General features: G+C 40.2%; 1 protein-coding gene across 1 annotated transcript in view; it reads left to right on the top strand.

The window, feature by feature from the left end:
• Positions 1–16529, top strand: part of ST7L (suppression of tumorigenicity 7 like) — a 103511-nt gene that overhangs the window by 73457 nt on the left and 13525 nt on the right. Inside the window, 1 exon segment of the mRNA XM_074381248.1 lies at positions 6229–6368. Coding sequence (XP_074237349.1) covers positions 6229–6368 — 140 coding nt within the window.

The raw sequence follows: 16529 nt of genomic DNA on the forward strand, positions 1-16529 counted from the left end.
CACATTGTAAGTACTTAACTAAAATGCCAAATATTAATAGCTTTTCCCTGTCATCCTATTCTGAACTCCTAAACTGCTAACAAAGTTGATAAAAAGATGACGGATGGTCAGGTGCAGTGGCTTACATCTCTAATCCCAGCACTTTGGGAGGCTGAGGCGGGTGGATTACCTAAGATCAAGAGTTTGAAACCAGCCGGGTCAACATGGTGAAACCCCGTTTCTACTAAAAATACAAAAATTAGCCAGGTGCGGTGACACATGCCTGTATGCCTGTAATCCCAACTACTCAGGAGGCTGAGGCAGGAGAATTGCTTGAGCCCAGGAGATGCAGGTTGCAGTGAGCCAAGATTATACAACTGCACTCCAGCCTGGCCAACAGAGCAAGACCATGTCTAAAAAAAAAAAAAAAAAAAAAAAAAAGCCTGGCACAGTGGCTCACACCTGTAATCCCAGCACTTTGGGAGGCTGAGGTGGGCTGATCACTTGAGGTCAGGAGATCGAGACCAGCCTGGGCAACATGGTGAAACCCCATCTCTACTAAAAAATAAAAAATTAGCCGGGTGTGGTAGCACATGCCTGTGATCCCAGCTACTCGGGAGGCTGAGGCAGGAGAATCCCTTGAACCCGGTAGGCAGAGGTTGCAGTTAACTGAGATCACGCCATTACACTCTAGCTTGGGCAGCAAGAGCAAAACTCTGTCTCGGGAAAAAAAAAAAAAAGGTGATGGACAGTCCAGGCTTGGTAGCTCACACTTGTAATCTTGTAATCCCAGCACTTTGGGAGGCTGACGAGGGGCAGATCACCTGAGGTCAGGAGTCTGAGACCAGCCTGGCCAACGTGGCAAAACCCCGTCTCTACTAAAAATAAAAAAATTAGCTGGGTGTGGTGGCGTGCCCCTATAATCCCAGCTACCCGGGAGGCTGAGGCAGGAGAATCAATTGAACCTGGGAGGCGGAAGTTTCAGTGAGCCAAGATCTGGCCACTGCATTCCAGCCTGGGCGACAGAGCAAGACTGTTTCAAAAAAAAAAGAGAGAGAAAGCTCTCGAAGGGAGGGCTTGGCTCTCTGGCTCTCTAGGAGGTCAAAAATGATTCTCAGTTCTCTGACTTGGATGACTTGGAGAATGGTCCATCTATCCTTTAGCAGTAGGAGGAGCTGGTTTGGGAATAGGGGTTGGAGAAATAAATAAATTGAAGCCTTGACTATGCTGCCTGTGTAACATCTCATCCATATATACATACATACCTGTATATGTGTATATATATGTACATATATAGAGATTTATATGCTTAAATATTTTCTTGTATAATCTACTTAACACATATACATAGAAGTCTATATTTTACATCTGTAATACATAAGATACATTTGTAAGTAATGTGTATATAATGTATATTATAAATTAAAATATTTATAATGAGTAAATGTTGTAAGCATACTTTGGGTATAAATAATAGGGAGCAACTTCAAACTAGTTTAAACATAAATGGGAATTTGTTGGAAGAACACTGGGTTATCAGAGAATTCAAAAGTAACAATTATATTTGGACTTTATAAGGGACTAGAACTAGGGACTAGAAAACCATTAGGATTTCCAGGAATCAGTTATCTGTATATCTCTGTCCCTGGCTGCTTTTTTTGGTTTTTCCTATTCTCACTTTCTTTTCCTCCCTCCCCAGCCCTATTTTCTCTTTCTGTGATCTGTCATTTCTGTTTCTCTCAGTGTAACCGCTTTATTCTTATATCTTTCTCTTTACAGTTTGGCTTTCCGTTCATAGACAACATGTGGCCAAATTTGAGGCCCCTATAGCCCTCTGTTTACATGTCGTCATTTCAGGCAAACAATACAGAATGATTAATATCTCAATCCCACTTTTTCTTTTCTTCTTCTTTTTTTTTTTTTTTTTTTTGAGGCAAGATTGCACTCTGTCATGTAGGCTGAAATGCAGTGGTGTGATTATGGCTCACTGTAGCTTCGCCTTCTAAGTCTCAAAAGATCCTCCCACCTCAGCCTCCTGAGTAGCTGGGACCACAGGCACGTGCCACCATGCCTGGCTAATTTTCCTATTTTTGGTAGAGATGAGGTTTCACCATGTTGCCCAGGCTGGTCTTGAACTCCTGAGTACAAGTAATCTGCCTGTCTCAACAAGTGTTGGGATTACAGGCATGAGCCACTGCCCCCAGACTTAATCACACTTCTGTAACTTCTGGGAGAGAGAATCAGATTTATCCAGGTGTTTATTCCTTGTCCAGTCAGCTGTGGGCTAAGGACAGGATTAGGTTGTGTAAATAAAATTGCCAGTGGTCTTAATATCTCTTTCTCTGTACATCTCACAAAACAGACTTGGGAGTAATCATTTTGTAGATAGCAAAAGAAATCCTAGGCATAAATCACGAAGGAAAACTGTATAGAGTGAGAACTGAACTGAGGGTGGAACCATGGATGCACAAAAATATCTAAGGAATGAGTGGCAGAAAGACAGCTGAAGATTCAGTGAAGAGGTTGTCAGAGAGACAGGACAAAAACTAGAACTAGATATCCTAGAACTAAAAGGAAGAAGAAATTTCTAAGTGAGGAGGAATATCTGAGGTAATAGATAAGGTAAACACTAAGAAGAATCCATTGACTTTAGCAATTAAGGTGTCATTAATGAGAGTAATTTTATTTTCCTTCCTAAAGTCGTGGTGGTGGTAGTTCTTGTTGTCTTTCCATTTTAACAAGAACAAGTATATTTAAGGCAAAAGAATGGACCTTAAATTATGGAACATCAATATACAAGAATGTATTATATTAAGGTAACACATTTAGCCTAAAATAATGCCCTCCTTTGTAAATTATTACAAAGGTTATCTATTAGGACAATTTTACATAGTAATATGAATAAAATCAGAGTTATTATCATGTTGCCAAAGTCATAAGCTATAAGACCAAACTGCTTTTTGGCAAGCCTTTATTAATTCTAACTCCATATAGGGTGTAAACTCCAGAAGATAGGAGAGGGGGAATATGCTGGGGGGTTTTGTTTGATTATATTTTATGTTCTTAGAATTTTTCTGTCTCTGACTGTGATAGAATGAACAAAATATTAATAATATGGAGTTTTAATACCCATGAGTACTTAACATTTTTTGTTTTTAATTTTTCTTCAACCTTGATATGACTTACCACATTCTGGAATTTGCTTATGGACCTCATAAGTTCAGAGTTGAACTATTCCCCTAGTTCACATAGCTGTTTAGTCGTCTTTTATGCCTCCTGATAAATTTTTCTCTATAAGCCAGTGATGAAATTTAAACTTTCATTCCAAGGGAGTGTTTCTGTACTAGTCAGTCATCCATTATTTTGATGTATTAGCCAAACATTGACTGACAAATGAATCTACAGAAAACAATCCAAGAAGAAATAATTAGGTCTCTCCTACAGGAGAAAAATCTCCTATTTTAGGAAATTTCCTTACTAAAGCTATGCAGTTTTCTACCTTGTAAAGGGAGAATAATACTACTATCGATTAGGGTTATTGAAAAGAATTAAATAAATGAGCTAATATAAATTAAAGTTATTTATAAAACATAAAGTGCTATATAGGTTAGCTAATATTACTAACTTTGCTGTCCTGTATTTCCCATCTTTTTGAATACCAGGGTTTGTTTCTCTTGATTTGAAGTTAGGAAGAAGAAATTGGCCTCTCATGGCAGAGGGACAGGGCAAAGGGGCCTGCTGACTGGTTCTTTGGGTGCTGAAAATACAATGTTTCTACAGTGGCTAATGTTTCTAACTTTTCAAAATTCAGTTTTGATGTGCTTTTACTTTAAACATGGCTCAAGGTTCTAGAAATTTTCTGGATGTTTAATGAGTTTATATTTTGGTATATACTTTCTGAATATAGTATAATAAAAATAAAAATATAGTTGTTGAAGGAAGCTTAGATGTAATCTCTGTGAATCATTATGTTTTAAAAGTGAAATTTATAGCTGACCTTGGTTCAGCACAAAATTAGTCATCCCTTACTAATGCAGGATATTACATCAGGAATTCCTGGGTTAGTATCCAGCCCTAAGCAGAGAACTTCCCGGCCTAATGAAGTCCCAGAATAGCTCTCAGTTTAGCAGACATTTATTGAGCACCTACTGCATGTTAGGTACTCTAATAGGCTCACCTCAGTATTGTTATTCAAGTATTTTCAAATTTCAAATAAAATAGAAATACTTGAGTATAACTGATAATAAAATATCCAATCACTAGAAAAATAATAACTGAGTAAATGTGTAAATATGGTAATATAAGAAAATTTACTGTCAGAATCCTAGGCCTTTGATATTCTAGTTTAGTTTTTTTGTTTCTGTTTTTTTGAGATGGAGTCTCGCTCTGTCAGCAGGATAGAGTGCAGTGGTGTGATCTTGGCTCACTGTAACCTCCACCACTTGGGTTCTAGCGATCCTCCTGCCTCAGCCACCCAAGTAGCTGTGACTACAGGTGTGCATCACCATGCTTGGCTAATCTTTCTATTTTTAGTAGAGATAGGGTTTCACTGTGTTGGCCAAGCTGGTCTCAAACTCCTGACCTAAAGTGATTCACCTGCCTCAGCCTCCCAAAGTGCAGGAATTACAGACATGAGCCACACCATGCCTGGCCTACCTACTTTAGTTTTTACAGTGCTTAATGAAATGCCACATATAAAAACACATTAATAACTGGGTAAAATTATTAATTATGGTTCTAGGAAATCTCCAGCAACATGTCTGCCTCTTTCTACTAGTCTTTGAGCTTCCAAAGAACAAGAATTAATAACAACTCAAGGTCAGGCACAGCGGCTCACACCTGTAATCCCAGCACTTTGGGAGGCCAAGGCAGACTGATCTCTTGAGGCCAAGAGTTCGAGACCAGCCTGGCCAACATGGCATAACCCATCTCTACTAAAAATACAAAAAATTATCTGGGTGTGGTGGCCTGTGCCTATAATATCAGCTACTTGGGAGACTAAGGCACAAGAATCACTTGAACCTGGGGGCAGAGGTTTCAGTGAGCCAAGATTACATCACTGCATTCCAGCCAGGCAAGAGAGTGAGACTCTGTCTCAAAAAAAAAAAAAAAAAATTACAGCAACTCAAATTTATTTATTTAGAGAAGCTCTGTCTCCCAGGCTGGAGTGCACTGGCATGATCATAGCTTACTGCAGCCTCAAACTCCTGGGTTCAAGCTATCTTCCCACCCAGCCTCCTGAGTAGCTGGGACTACATATAGGCACACGCCACCATGTTGGGCTAACTTTCGTAAATTTTTAAAGAGATGGGGGTCTCAATGTTTTGCTTAGGCTGGTCTCAAATGCCTGGCTTTAAGCCATCCTCCTGCTTTGGCCTCCCAAAGTGCTGGGATTACAGGCATGAGCCACCACCTATAGCTACAACTCACATTTATTAAGCACTTAAAATGTTCATCATTACAACTCTCTATAGCAACTTCTAGAGGGTTTAGCAGCTTATTCAAGATCACATAGCTAATAAGTGACAAAGCTTTTTTTCAGAATCACCTCAGCATGACTTTGTGATCAATGCCCTTTCCCATGATGCAATCCTGTTCCCACACCCAGCACAGTTGTCTGGCTATTTAGATATGCTGATGTTGCAGTAAACAATGGATGACCGTCTTCTACCTTGTTTAGCCAGAGACTTTTCTTTCAAAAATTTTTTTTTCTTTTTTACTTTTTAGTTTTTAAAAAAAGATTTGTAGGCCGGGCGCTGTGGCTCATGCCTGTAATCCTAGCACTTTGGGCGGCTGAAGTGGGTGGATCATCTGAGGTCAGGAGTTCAAGACCAGCCTGGCCATCATGGTGAAACCCCATCTTTTTTTTAAAAAAAAAAAAAGACTTGTTGCCGGGCGCGGTGGCAAGCCTGTAATCCCAGCACTTTGGGAGGCCGAGGCGGGTGGATCACGAGGTCAAGAGATCGAGACCATCCTGGTCAACATGGTGAAACCCCTTCTCTACTAAAAATACAAAAATTAGCTGGGCATGGTGGTGCATGCCTGTAGTTCCAGCTACTCGGGAGGCTGAGGCAGGAGAATTGCTTGAACCCAGGAGATGGAGGTTGCGGTGAGCCGAGATTGTGCCATTGCACTCCTGCCTAGATAACAAGAGTGAAACTCCGTCTCAAAAAAAAAAAAAAAAAAAAAAAAGACTTGTTTACATGTTATTCTGAAATAAAATTGATTCTTACCAATTCTCCATTGCAGCTTTTCATCATGTTTCTGTTTACCCAAAGAGGGAGCTTCCTTTGTTCATCCATTTCACAGCAGGATTTTGCTCTTCTACAGCAATGATAGCCATCCTCACACACCAGTTTCCTGAAATCATGGGTATTTTTGTTAAAGCTGTAAGTATGATCTCAAGGACTTGTGTAGATTATTTCTAAAACACACAAGAAACCATCTCTGATCTGCTTATGCTAACCCAGCTGAGCAGTGGAAGATATTTGTTGTAAATTAAAGGAATTGATATGTAAAGTTGCTGCCATAACTATGTCAAACATAAATTTTCGTGATTTGAACTACTTCTGCTGCTTAAAAGTTTAAAAAATACAATATAAGATTATAACAATATAACATTATAAAGTTTGCTCTTATAGATCACTTTGGTGATAAACAGCCTGTGTTACTATCTTTGGTATTTTTTTTAATTCCCTATTTTGTAAACAAACCCTTTGATGTTTTTCATTTAAATGAAATCATTAGTTCTCAGGATTTGCTGAACTTTAAAGTCAAGAGCACAAGGATAGATAATAAGTACCTGAGGCAGGGGACGGATGAGACATTTGTCCCTAGGAACAGAATGTGCCTATGTCTCAAAGGTTCTCCAAGTTATTGTGTGTGCTTGTTCTTACTAACCTTCCCCAGACATGGATTACAACCATGTATAGATCTTTATTTTCATTTTTACCCTTTAGTTTTGAACTGCTTCGCCATTTCCTGAATCAGTTAATACTTGAGGACTGACATTAGAGCGGGTATCCCATCACTATTTACTCTTTGTATTTTTGAGACAAGGTCTTGCTCTGTCACCCAGGCTAGAGTGTAGTGATGCGATCTCACTGCAGCCTCCACCTCCTGGGTTCAAGTGTCCTCCCACCTTAGCACCGCCCCCCCGAGTAGCTGAGACTATAGGCACATGCCACCATGCGCAGTTACTTTTTGTGTTTTTTTGTAGAGACAGGGTTTTGTCATGTTGCCCAGGCTGGTCTTGAACTCCTGGGCTCAAGTGAGCCATCATGCCCAATGACTATTTACTCTTCTGTATAAACTTACTAATTAATGTCACTGACTCAAAGTACAATTAGCAAAGATAATTGCCTTTAAGTCTCTAAAGTCTGTCTCAAAAAAATAAAATGCGCCGGGCGCGGTGGCTCAAGCCTGTAATCCCAGCACTTTGGGAGGCCGAGGCGGGTGGATCACAAGGTCAAGAGATCGAGACCAACCTTGGTCAACAAGGTGAAACCCCGTCTCTACTAAAAATACAAAAAATTAGCTGGGCATGGTGGTGCATGCCTGTAATCCCAGCTACTCAGGAGGCTGAGACAGGAGAATTGCCTGAACCCAGGAGGCGGAGGTTGCGGTGAGCCGAGATCGTGCCATTGCACTCCAGGCTGGGTAACAAGAGCGAAACTCCGTCTCAAAAAAAAAAAATAAAATAAAATAAAATGCATCTTTCTTGGCATTTCTACCAGGTAATAAGAGTTAAAACCCAAAAAGAAAATGCTGATTAATATATTCCCCAAAATAAAAACACTGAGAACCATGGGCAAACTAGACCTTACTTGGTAATGTATTTTCTGTATTTTTCTCTATATGCCTCCATTCTAACTTGTTTCCTCAGAGTTTCTTTTTCTGCCTTAAGAATAGTTTATTTTGTGCCTTAAAGATTAGTTGGCTTTTTTCTGGCACCAGTGGTAAGAGCAGTGGTTTCCCTTTTTCCCTGAAGGTCAACCATATAATGTGTTAAGTTGCCACTGGCTGTAGGCCTAGGAGTCTGAGTCTGCACTTGATTCTGGGTCAAACTTCCAGAAGAATGACTTCCCACTGTTGTTCAGGAAGGATAGCTATTTGGTTTGGAGACTGACTATTCTATTTCTTTTTAGTATAAAATGAACACTTAGTGATCATACTCATAACTGTTATTTGCAATAGTGCTAATAGTTGAGTGAGTGCATCTCAAACTGAAATGACCTTACTATGTAATCTGGCATGGAATAAAAATGGACTAGAAAGAGAATTCCATCCATTTAATAGTAGGAAAGAAAAAGTGCAACTGTGTATGTGAGATCACAGGCAAGCAATGGGAGAGATGATTCTTGGATTTGTCTTAGGCAAGTGGAATGGGAAGGAAGTGGAATAGAGCAAGGAGGGAGATCTAGAATCTGGAATAGATATATAGCAACTGTTAATAGTGTATTTCCATGGGGTACTAGCCACAATTAATGTTTATAGTGTCTGCCTTTACCTAGGCTGTCACTAATGGCACCAGCAGAACCTCTTTTTTTTATTTTAAAATTTTAAAATTTTATTTTTTTAATACTTTAAGTTCTGGGGTACATGTGCAGATTGTGCAAGTTTGTTACATAGGTGTACATGTGCCATGGTGGTGGTTTGCTGCATCGATCACCCCATCATCTACATTAGGTATTTCTCCTAATGCTATCCCTCCCCAATCCCACCACCTCCTGCTATTCCTCCCCTAGCTCCCCACCCCCCAGGCCCTGCTGTGTGATGTTCCCCTCCCTGTGTCCGTGTGTTCTCATTGTTCAGTACCCACTTATGAGTGAGAACATGTAGTGCTTGGTTTTCTGTTCTTGTGTCAGTTTGCCGAGAATGATGGTTTCTTGTTTCATCCATGTCTTTGCCAAGGACTTGAAGTCATCCTTCTTTATGGCTGCATAGTATTCCATGGTGTATATGTGCCACATTTTCTTTATCCAGTCTATCATTGATGGGTATTTGGGTTAGTTCCAAATCTTTGCTATTGTGAACAGTGCTGCAATAAACATATGTGGCACCAGAAGAACCTTTATAATTACATAGCCTAAGTTCCTTAGCACTCCTCTAGCAGAGACTGAGAATGAATAATTACATATTTTAAAGTGGAAGCTTCTTTTTCAGACCAACAGTTATTGATATACTTTGGATTTCCAAGGGCAGGTTCCATGTAAGAGTTAATGGGAAATGACTGTCGTATGGGCAGTTTCCAGCTTTTTTTTTTTTTTTTTTTTTTTTTGAGAGATGGTCTTAACTCTGTTGCCCAGGCTAGAGTGCAGTGGCGTGATCTTGGCTCACTGCAACCTCTGCCTCCTGGGTTCAAGCAATTCTCCTGCCTCAACCTCCTGAGTAGCTAGGACTACAGGCACATGCCATAACGCCTGGCTAATTTTTGTATCTGTAGTAGAGCTCGGGTTTTGCCATGTTAGGCTGATCTCGAACTCCTGACTTCAGGTGATAACTCACCTTGGCCTCCCAAAGAGCTGGGATTACAGGGGTGAGCCACTGCGCCCAGCCAGTTTCCAGCTTATAAACACAATGTGTAAATGCCTTTATAGACAGACAAACAGCAAGGAAACTAGAGGCCTAAATTACATTTCTTCACCACTTCACAGAGTGTGCTCTATGCAGATGCTTTAGAATTACCATCACCCAGGAGCTCATTAAAAATTCATAACCTCAGGCACCACTGCAGACCTTCTCACACACACACACACACACACACACACACACACACACACTCTTAAAGCTTCAGGAAACTTGCTGTACTCTAGTCCCAACATGGAGAATTTAGAACAGCAAGATAGTGCTGCCTTGTCAAGGAGGAGGCAGTATTGTAGAGTAGTTATGAAATAGACTGGGAGGGAGGCTGCTTTGCTTTGAATTCTAGCGTTGAAACATTGCCGTACGACCTCAGGTAAGTTACTTACCATTTTTTACCCTTAGTTGGAAAATGAGAATAATACTACCTCTGATGGGTTTTGGCGAGGGTTAAATGAGTTTGAAATACTCAAGTGTTAGGACTATGTCTACCCATAGTAAAAAGTAGGTCAGTGTTAGCTATTGTTGCTGCCTTCGTTGTCATCATCATCACGAAAATACAGCAGTAATGGGAAACCCTACCTCCATCTTATTTAATGGAGATATGTCCTGACAGTAAGCTCAAAATGCATTTTTTCCATAGACACTATAGTATAAATGGTGGTTGGGTATCATTTTGAAAACACTATTAGTAGTCCAGGTGCGATGGCTCTCATACCGGTAATCCCAACACTTTGGGAGGCCAAGGCAGGCAGATCACTTGAGCACACGAGTTCATGACCAGCCTAGGCAACATGGTAAAACCCTATCTCTACCATATATAAAAAAAATTAGCCAGGCGTGGTGATATATACCTGTGGTCCCAGCTACTCAGGAGGCTGGAATGGGAGGATTGCTTGAGCCTGGTGGGTGGAGGTTGCAGTGAGCCACATCTCACTATTGCACTCCAGCCTGGGCAACAGAGCAAGATCCTGTCTCAAAAATATGTGTGTGTGTGTGTGTGTGTGTGTGTGTGTGTCTGTGTCTGTGTCTGTGTGTTTTAGTACTGTGCCTCTGGTACATTATGTGTATGTGAAATATAGAAAGTAGAGAAATGCGGTGGCTCATGCCTGTAATCCTAGCATTTTGGGAGGCCGAGGCAGGCAGATCACTTGAGGTCAGGAGTTTGAGACCAGCCTGGCCAACATGGTGAAACCCCATCTCTACTAAAAATACAAAAATCAGCTGGGCATAGTGGCAGGTGCCTGTAATCACAGCTACTGAGGAAGCTGAGGCAGGGGAATCACTTGAACCCAGGAGGTGGAGGTTTCAGTGAGCCCCACATTGCACCAATGCACTCCAGCCTGGGTGACAGTGAGACTCCGTCTCAAAAAAAAAAAAGAAAGTGGAGAAATGTTTCACATTCTAGATATTGACAAACTACCTTGCAGAACAGAACCTGTTGGTAAGTTGCAAACTGTGTTAGGATTTCCAGTTAACTGAAATATTTTATAGCCAAATAAAGTAGAAATTGGTGAAGAGTCTTTTAGACATACTTGTTCTATTTCAGAAGACAGACTTTTTTCTTTTTCTTATTCTTTTTTTTTTTTCTTTTTCTTTTTTTTTTTTCTTTTTTTTTTGAGACGGAGTTTCGCTCTTACCCAGGCTGGAGTGCAATGGCGCGATCTCGGCTCACTGCAACCTCCGCCTCCTGGGTTCAGGCAATTCTCCTGCCTCAGCCTCCTGAGTAGCTGGGATTACAGGCACACGCCACCATGCCCAGCCAATTTTTTGTATTTTTAGTAGAGACGGGGTTTCACCGTGTTGACCAGGATGGTCTCGATCTCTTGACCTCGTGATCCACCCGCCTTGGCCTCCCAAAGTGCTGGGATTACAGGCTTGTGCCACTGCGCCCAGCCCAGAAGACAGACTTTTTAAAAAAATTCTAAATTTCTTTTTTATCATTATTTTTTTCTCATCTAATATCTTTTTGTAATAGTTCACATGCCAGAGCAAATTGAATTTGAATTTCTTAAAATGTATTTTTACAAACATTGCATTTTTGTGAGGCCAGGCACTGGGGACTGATTTTAAATTATTCTCACTGTACATTAGATTTAGAGAAATGAAAGGGAATGGACTAGACCAGCTAATGGTTTTAGTGCCTCTTCTTTTGCATGGTATCAGACTATGTGGAATAAGACTTCATTTCTAGCAAGTTAAGATTTTTTTCCCCTGATTTTTCTCCTGGCGGAGATGAAAACCTAGTCTGACATTAGACATAGAGCAATGAAAAAGTGTTGCATAAATCCCTGGAGATGTGGAATGTGCTTATATCAGAGCTGATATTCTCTAAGGCCAGAATTCCTGAAAAAGGAAAAATTGCTTTTAAGTGGTAGGTCATTTTCTCACCTGCTTTGAAGCCTGCTGGATTAAATATGAGAGTTCAAAGTAAGGGTAGCCAGCAAACCAACTGAACTGGAATCTGATTCTGCTTATCTGAAAGGAGCTTCTTTATTTAAGAACAGCACTGCCCTCTCTTTAGAGAACCAATCTTCTGCTCTGGCCCCTTTCATTTCTCTCTTGCAAGAAAAGTGTTCTTAGCAAGGCTTGGGGAGGGTGTTATCACAACAGTAAAAAGACTTAAAGATGATCTTGGAGGTTTCACTAACTTACTGATAAACTCAGGCTTGTGGTATGTGACTTTAGTGTTTTGAATTCAGAAGTGTGTTTAAATATAAGAGTCTCTAGTTGGGGCTGGGTGCTGTGGTTCACGGTTGTAATCTGAGCACTTTGGAAGGCCAAGGCCGGCAGATCACTTGAGTTCAGGAGTTCGAGACCAGCCTGGCCAACATGGTGAAACCCTGTCTCTACTAAAAATACCAAAAAATTAGCCAGGTTTGGTGGTGCTTGCCTATAATAATCCCAGCTACTTGGGAGGCTAAGGCAAGAGAATCCCTTGAACATACAACCCCGGAAAGCAGAGGTTGCAGTGAGCTGAGATTGTCCCACTGCACTCCAGCCTGAGTGACAGAACAAGATTCCGTCGTTAAAAAAAAAAAAAAAAAAAAAAAAATTCCTAGTTGGGTTTTCACTAGACAAGGTAGTCTGCAATTCTGGCAGAGAAGGATGTTACAGGTAAAGATAGAAATCAGAGATTCCCAAAGAAATTGTCCATTTTAGTATAGCAAAACTTTGTTGAAGTTTGTTTTATTGAACGCATATTGTAGCTGTGCTGGAGTGGGAATGGGCTTTGTTACCACATACTTCTTCTAATCTTTATGTGGGAAAATGTGGTTGGACATGCCAATGATGAATTTCTGAACAACTCATAATTGGCTGGCTCCACTGTAACTAGGGCCTTAAAATCTGCTTGATTAATTCTTTAAGGACTACATTAGCCAAGTTGCATGATTTCCAAAGATATAGAAGGTCAGATGTTACACTAACAAAGAACCTCTCTACAGAATGTCTCACTGGGGTTTCTTCAGCCCCTTCCCAAAAATAATTAAAATTTTTCTTCCCAAATTACATTTTTAAAATAAGAAGAAGATATAAATGCCAAGTGTCTTTCACTGAAAAGTGAACAAAACTTTTGGGAAGATTTGTCCACTATTCTTACTATTTTTTTTTTTTTCAGGGAAAAAGTTGATCTTCAGAACCAGGGGAGTTGAAAAACAATTATAAATATATATTAATGTACACCAATTGAAAAATATATGATTGTTTTTAAAGGTTCTTAGTTTTCTATTATTATAACCTGTGACATGATAGTTGTATACTTCCTTATTAAATACCTAGGGCCACATTCAGAAATTAAATTAACAATTAAAATAAATTTCTTCTCTTTATTTGAAAATATATTACTTTCAAAGCTATGAGTTTTTTTAGTTCATAGGAACTGAGATAATTTTTAAAACATTTTGAAATGTAACTAAACTTAGATCTGTAAAATATTCTATAGCCATGCTATTTCCACAGTTACAAACCTGAGTTGTTTCTCAGAAAGAATACAGGTAATAAAATAAGCCTATATGTGACAGGTCAAAATTTTTAAATGTTTACGTATTTGTTCCACTTTTGGTGCCTCTAAAGTCTTTATTTGGGCAGTCTTGCATATTCAATTTTAATTTTCTTTACTAACTGGGACTTTGGATCAAGAGAAAAGCTGTTCTCTACTTCTTAGAAGGCTATTTCTCATATTTCATCCTTGTTTTTCTCCTTCAAAAAGAACCAACTAAGAAATTTGTGAAATTGCTGGTATTATTATTCATCCAGATTTTCAAAGCACTCACTGAACTCTTCTAAGGGGGAAAGAAAATAATAAAAGTTAGGACAAGGTACTTTTTTTTTTTTTTTTTTTTTGAGATAGAGTCTCACTCTCTTGCCCAGGCGGGAGAGCAATAGTGCTATTTCAGCTCACTGCAACCTCCACTTCCCAGGCTCGAGTGATCCTCCCACCTCAGTCTCCCAAGAGGGTGGGACTACAAGTCTATGCCTGCATGCCAGACCCAATTTTTTTTTTTGTCTTGATAGAGTTATAACCAGACCAATTAAAAAAATTTTTTTTATAGAGATGGGGTCTCACTTTGCTGCCTGGGTCTCCACCTCCTGAGCTCAAGCAGTCTGCCCACCTCAGCCTACCAAAATGCTGTGATTATAGGCTTGAGCCAGAGATGGGGTCTCACTTTGCTGCCTGGGTCTCCACCGCCTGAGCTCAAGCAGTCTGCCCACCTCAGCCTACCAAAATGCTGTGATTATAGGCTTGAGCCAACGTGCCCAGCCATGTACTTTCTATTATTATGATTATTGTTTTTGAGACAGAGTCTGCCTCTGTTGCCCAGGATGGAGTGCAGTGGCATAATCTGGGCTTACTGCAATCCCCGCCTTCCCGGCTCAAACCATCTGCCCACCTCAGCCTCCCAAGTAGTTGGGACTACAGGCATGCACCACCATGCCTGGGTAATTTGTGTATTTTTTGTAGAGACAGGGTTTCACCATGTTGCCTAGGCTAGTCTTGAACTCCTGAACTCAAGCAATCCACCCGCCTTGGCCTCCCAAAGTGCTGGGATTACAAGTGTGAGCCACTGTGCCCAGCCAATAGTGTACTTTTTAATGCATGTGTATATCCTTTCCCCAGGGTTTAATTCAGTTTTAAAGTTTGTAGAAAGCATCCTTTTTTCCCCATTAACATGTGCCTGTCAAGTATGAAGTTCACAGAAGCTCTCCCAGAATTTGTTTCACATATGTTTAATCAACTTTTCCCCCTCAAAGTGAAAATTTCATTGCTAAAGTTTAGGACATCATGTCACTAACTGCTACTGATATATTTATTGCTTAATCATTAGCACTTGGGATACATGGAGTGCTTAGCAGTTTTTAAAAGAGCTATGCTTAGATATTGATGTAAATCACTTATTCCAAACCCACTCTCCTAGTGATACTGTAATTCACAATAGGAAACACTGATATTTGTTTTAGAAAACATCTCTATCTTGCAGACCCAGCATAGTCCTCTAAATTGGGAGAATCACGGGGTACAGAAGAAAATTATAATATTGAGGAATAGTTTTTAGCTTTTTTCTTGGTGGAGTTTGGCTTCCTTCCCCTACCAATCAAATTGCTAATGCTCAAAAGAACTAAATTACTAAGACTACATAATATATTACAATTCTAAACCAACAGTAACCCAGACTTCAGTTAGTTCTTCACTTTTATTAAAAGAGATTATACTTATATTCTCATGTATTCTTACTGGAGCCATTGAAACATTATAAATGGAAAGTTAGTGTGTCATCAAAGTTAAGTGATGTGCCTAAAATTACACAGTTGGTAAGTTAGCTTATTACTTTTATTCGTGATATATACTCGGTTTCAATAATATATCACCCTTCACAACTTACACTGCAACAAGTACAAAAGAATAAATTTCCTACCAGAGATAGTAATGCTGAAGGGATATAGAATGACAGAGTGGTGATATCCAGTGGCTTGCTAGAGAAATCTTCCTATAAGAGTTAAATTTGGAGAAGAGTTTTAAATGAAGATGCTGATGTGGATTGTCAGAAAAATAGAAAGGGTGCTTAAGTTGGAGAAATGTTTACCTCAAAGTCAAGGATATCACTGGGCAAATAAGCTGCCTGGGAGGCATCTTCACGGTTTAAGTCTGTTTGATGAACTCCAGTGCTTTAAAATGAAGAATGAAAGCTATGCATGGTGGCTGACACCTGTAATCCCAGTACTTTGGGAGGCTGAGGCGGGAGGATTGCTAGAGCCCAGGAGTTCAAGACCAGCCTGGGCAACATAGCAAGACCTCATAAAAATGAAAAGTAAAAATAAAAATAAATTAGCCCGGCATGGTGGCGTATCCCTGTAGTTCCAGCTACTTGGAAGGCTGAAGCAGGAGAATCGCCTGAGCCCAGGAGTTGGAGGTTATGGTGAGCCATGATAGCACCACCACATTCCAGCCTGGGGGACAGAGCAAGACCTTATCTTAAATAAATAGGTACATACATACATACCTACATCAATTACTTAAAAATAAAGCCACCGGGCACAGTGGCTCAGGCCTGTAATCCCAGCACTTTGGGAGGCTGAGGCGGGCAGATCACGAGGTCAAGAGATCAAGACCATCCTGGCCAACATGGTGAAACCCCATCTCTACTAAAAATACAAAAATTAGCTCTGCGTGGTGGCACATGCCTGTAGTCCCAGCTACTCGGGAGGCTGAGGCAGGAGAATTGCTTGAACTCAGGAAGCAGAGGTTGCAGTGAGTTGAGATCATGCCACTGCACTCCAGCTTGGCGACGATAGAGCAAGACTGTCTCAAAAAAAAAAAAAAAAAAAAAGAACGCACATTTGCTTTTCTGTCTTTCAAACTGGTTCATTCCAATGTCATTCCTCTTCTTGCTAGTTAGCTACTTAAGAAAGAATGCTGTTTGGTCATTTATACTACATGCTCACGTTACTGCATAATGGACTTCAGCCTA

Source organism: Saimiri boliviensis, chromosome 11 (genome assembly GCF_048565385.1).
Source record: "Saimiri boliviensis isolate mSaiBol1 chromosome 11, mSaiBol1.pri, whole genome shotgun sequence".
Classification (NCBI taxonomy): Eukaryota; Metazoa; Chordata; class Mammalia; order Primates; family Cebidae; genus Saimiri; species Saimiri boliviensis.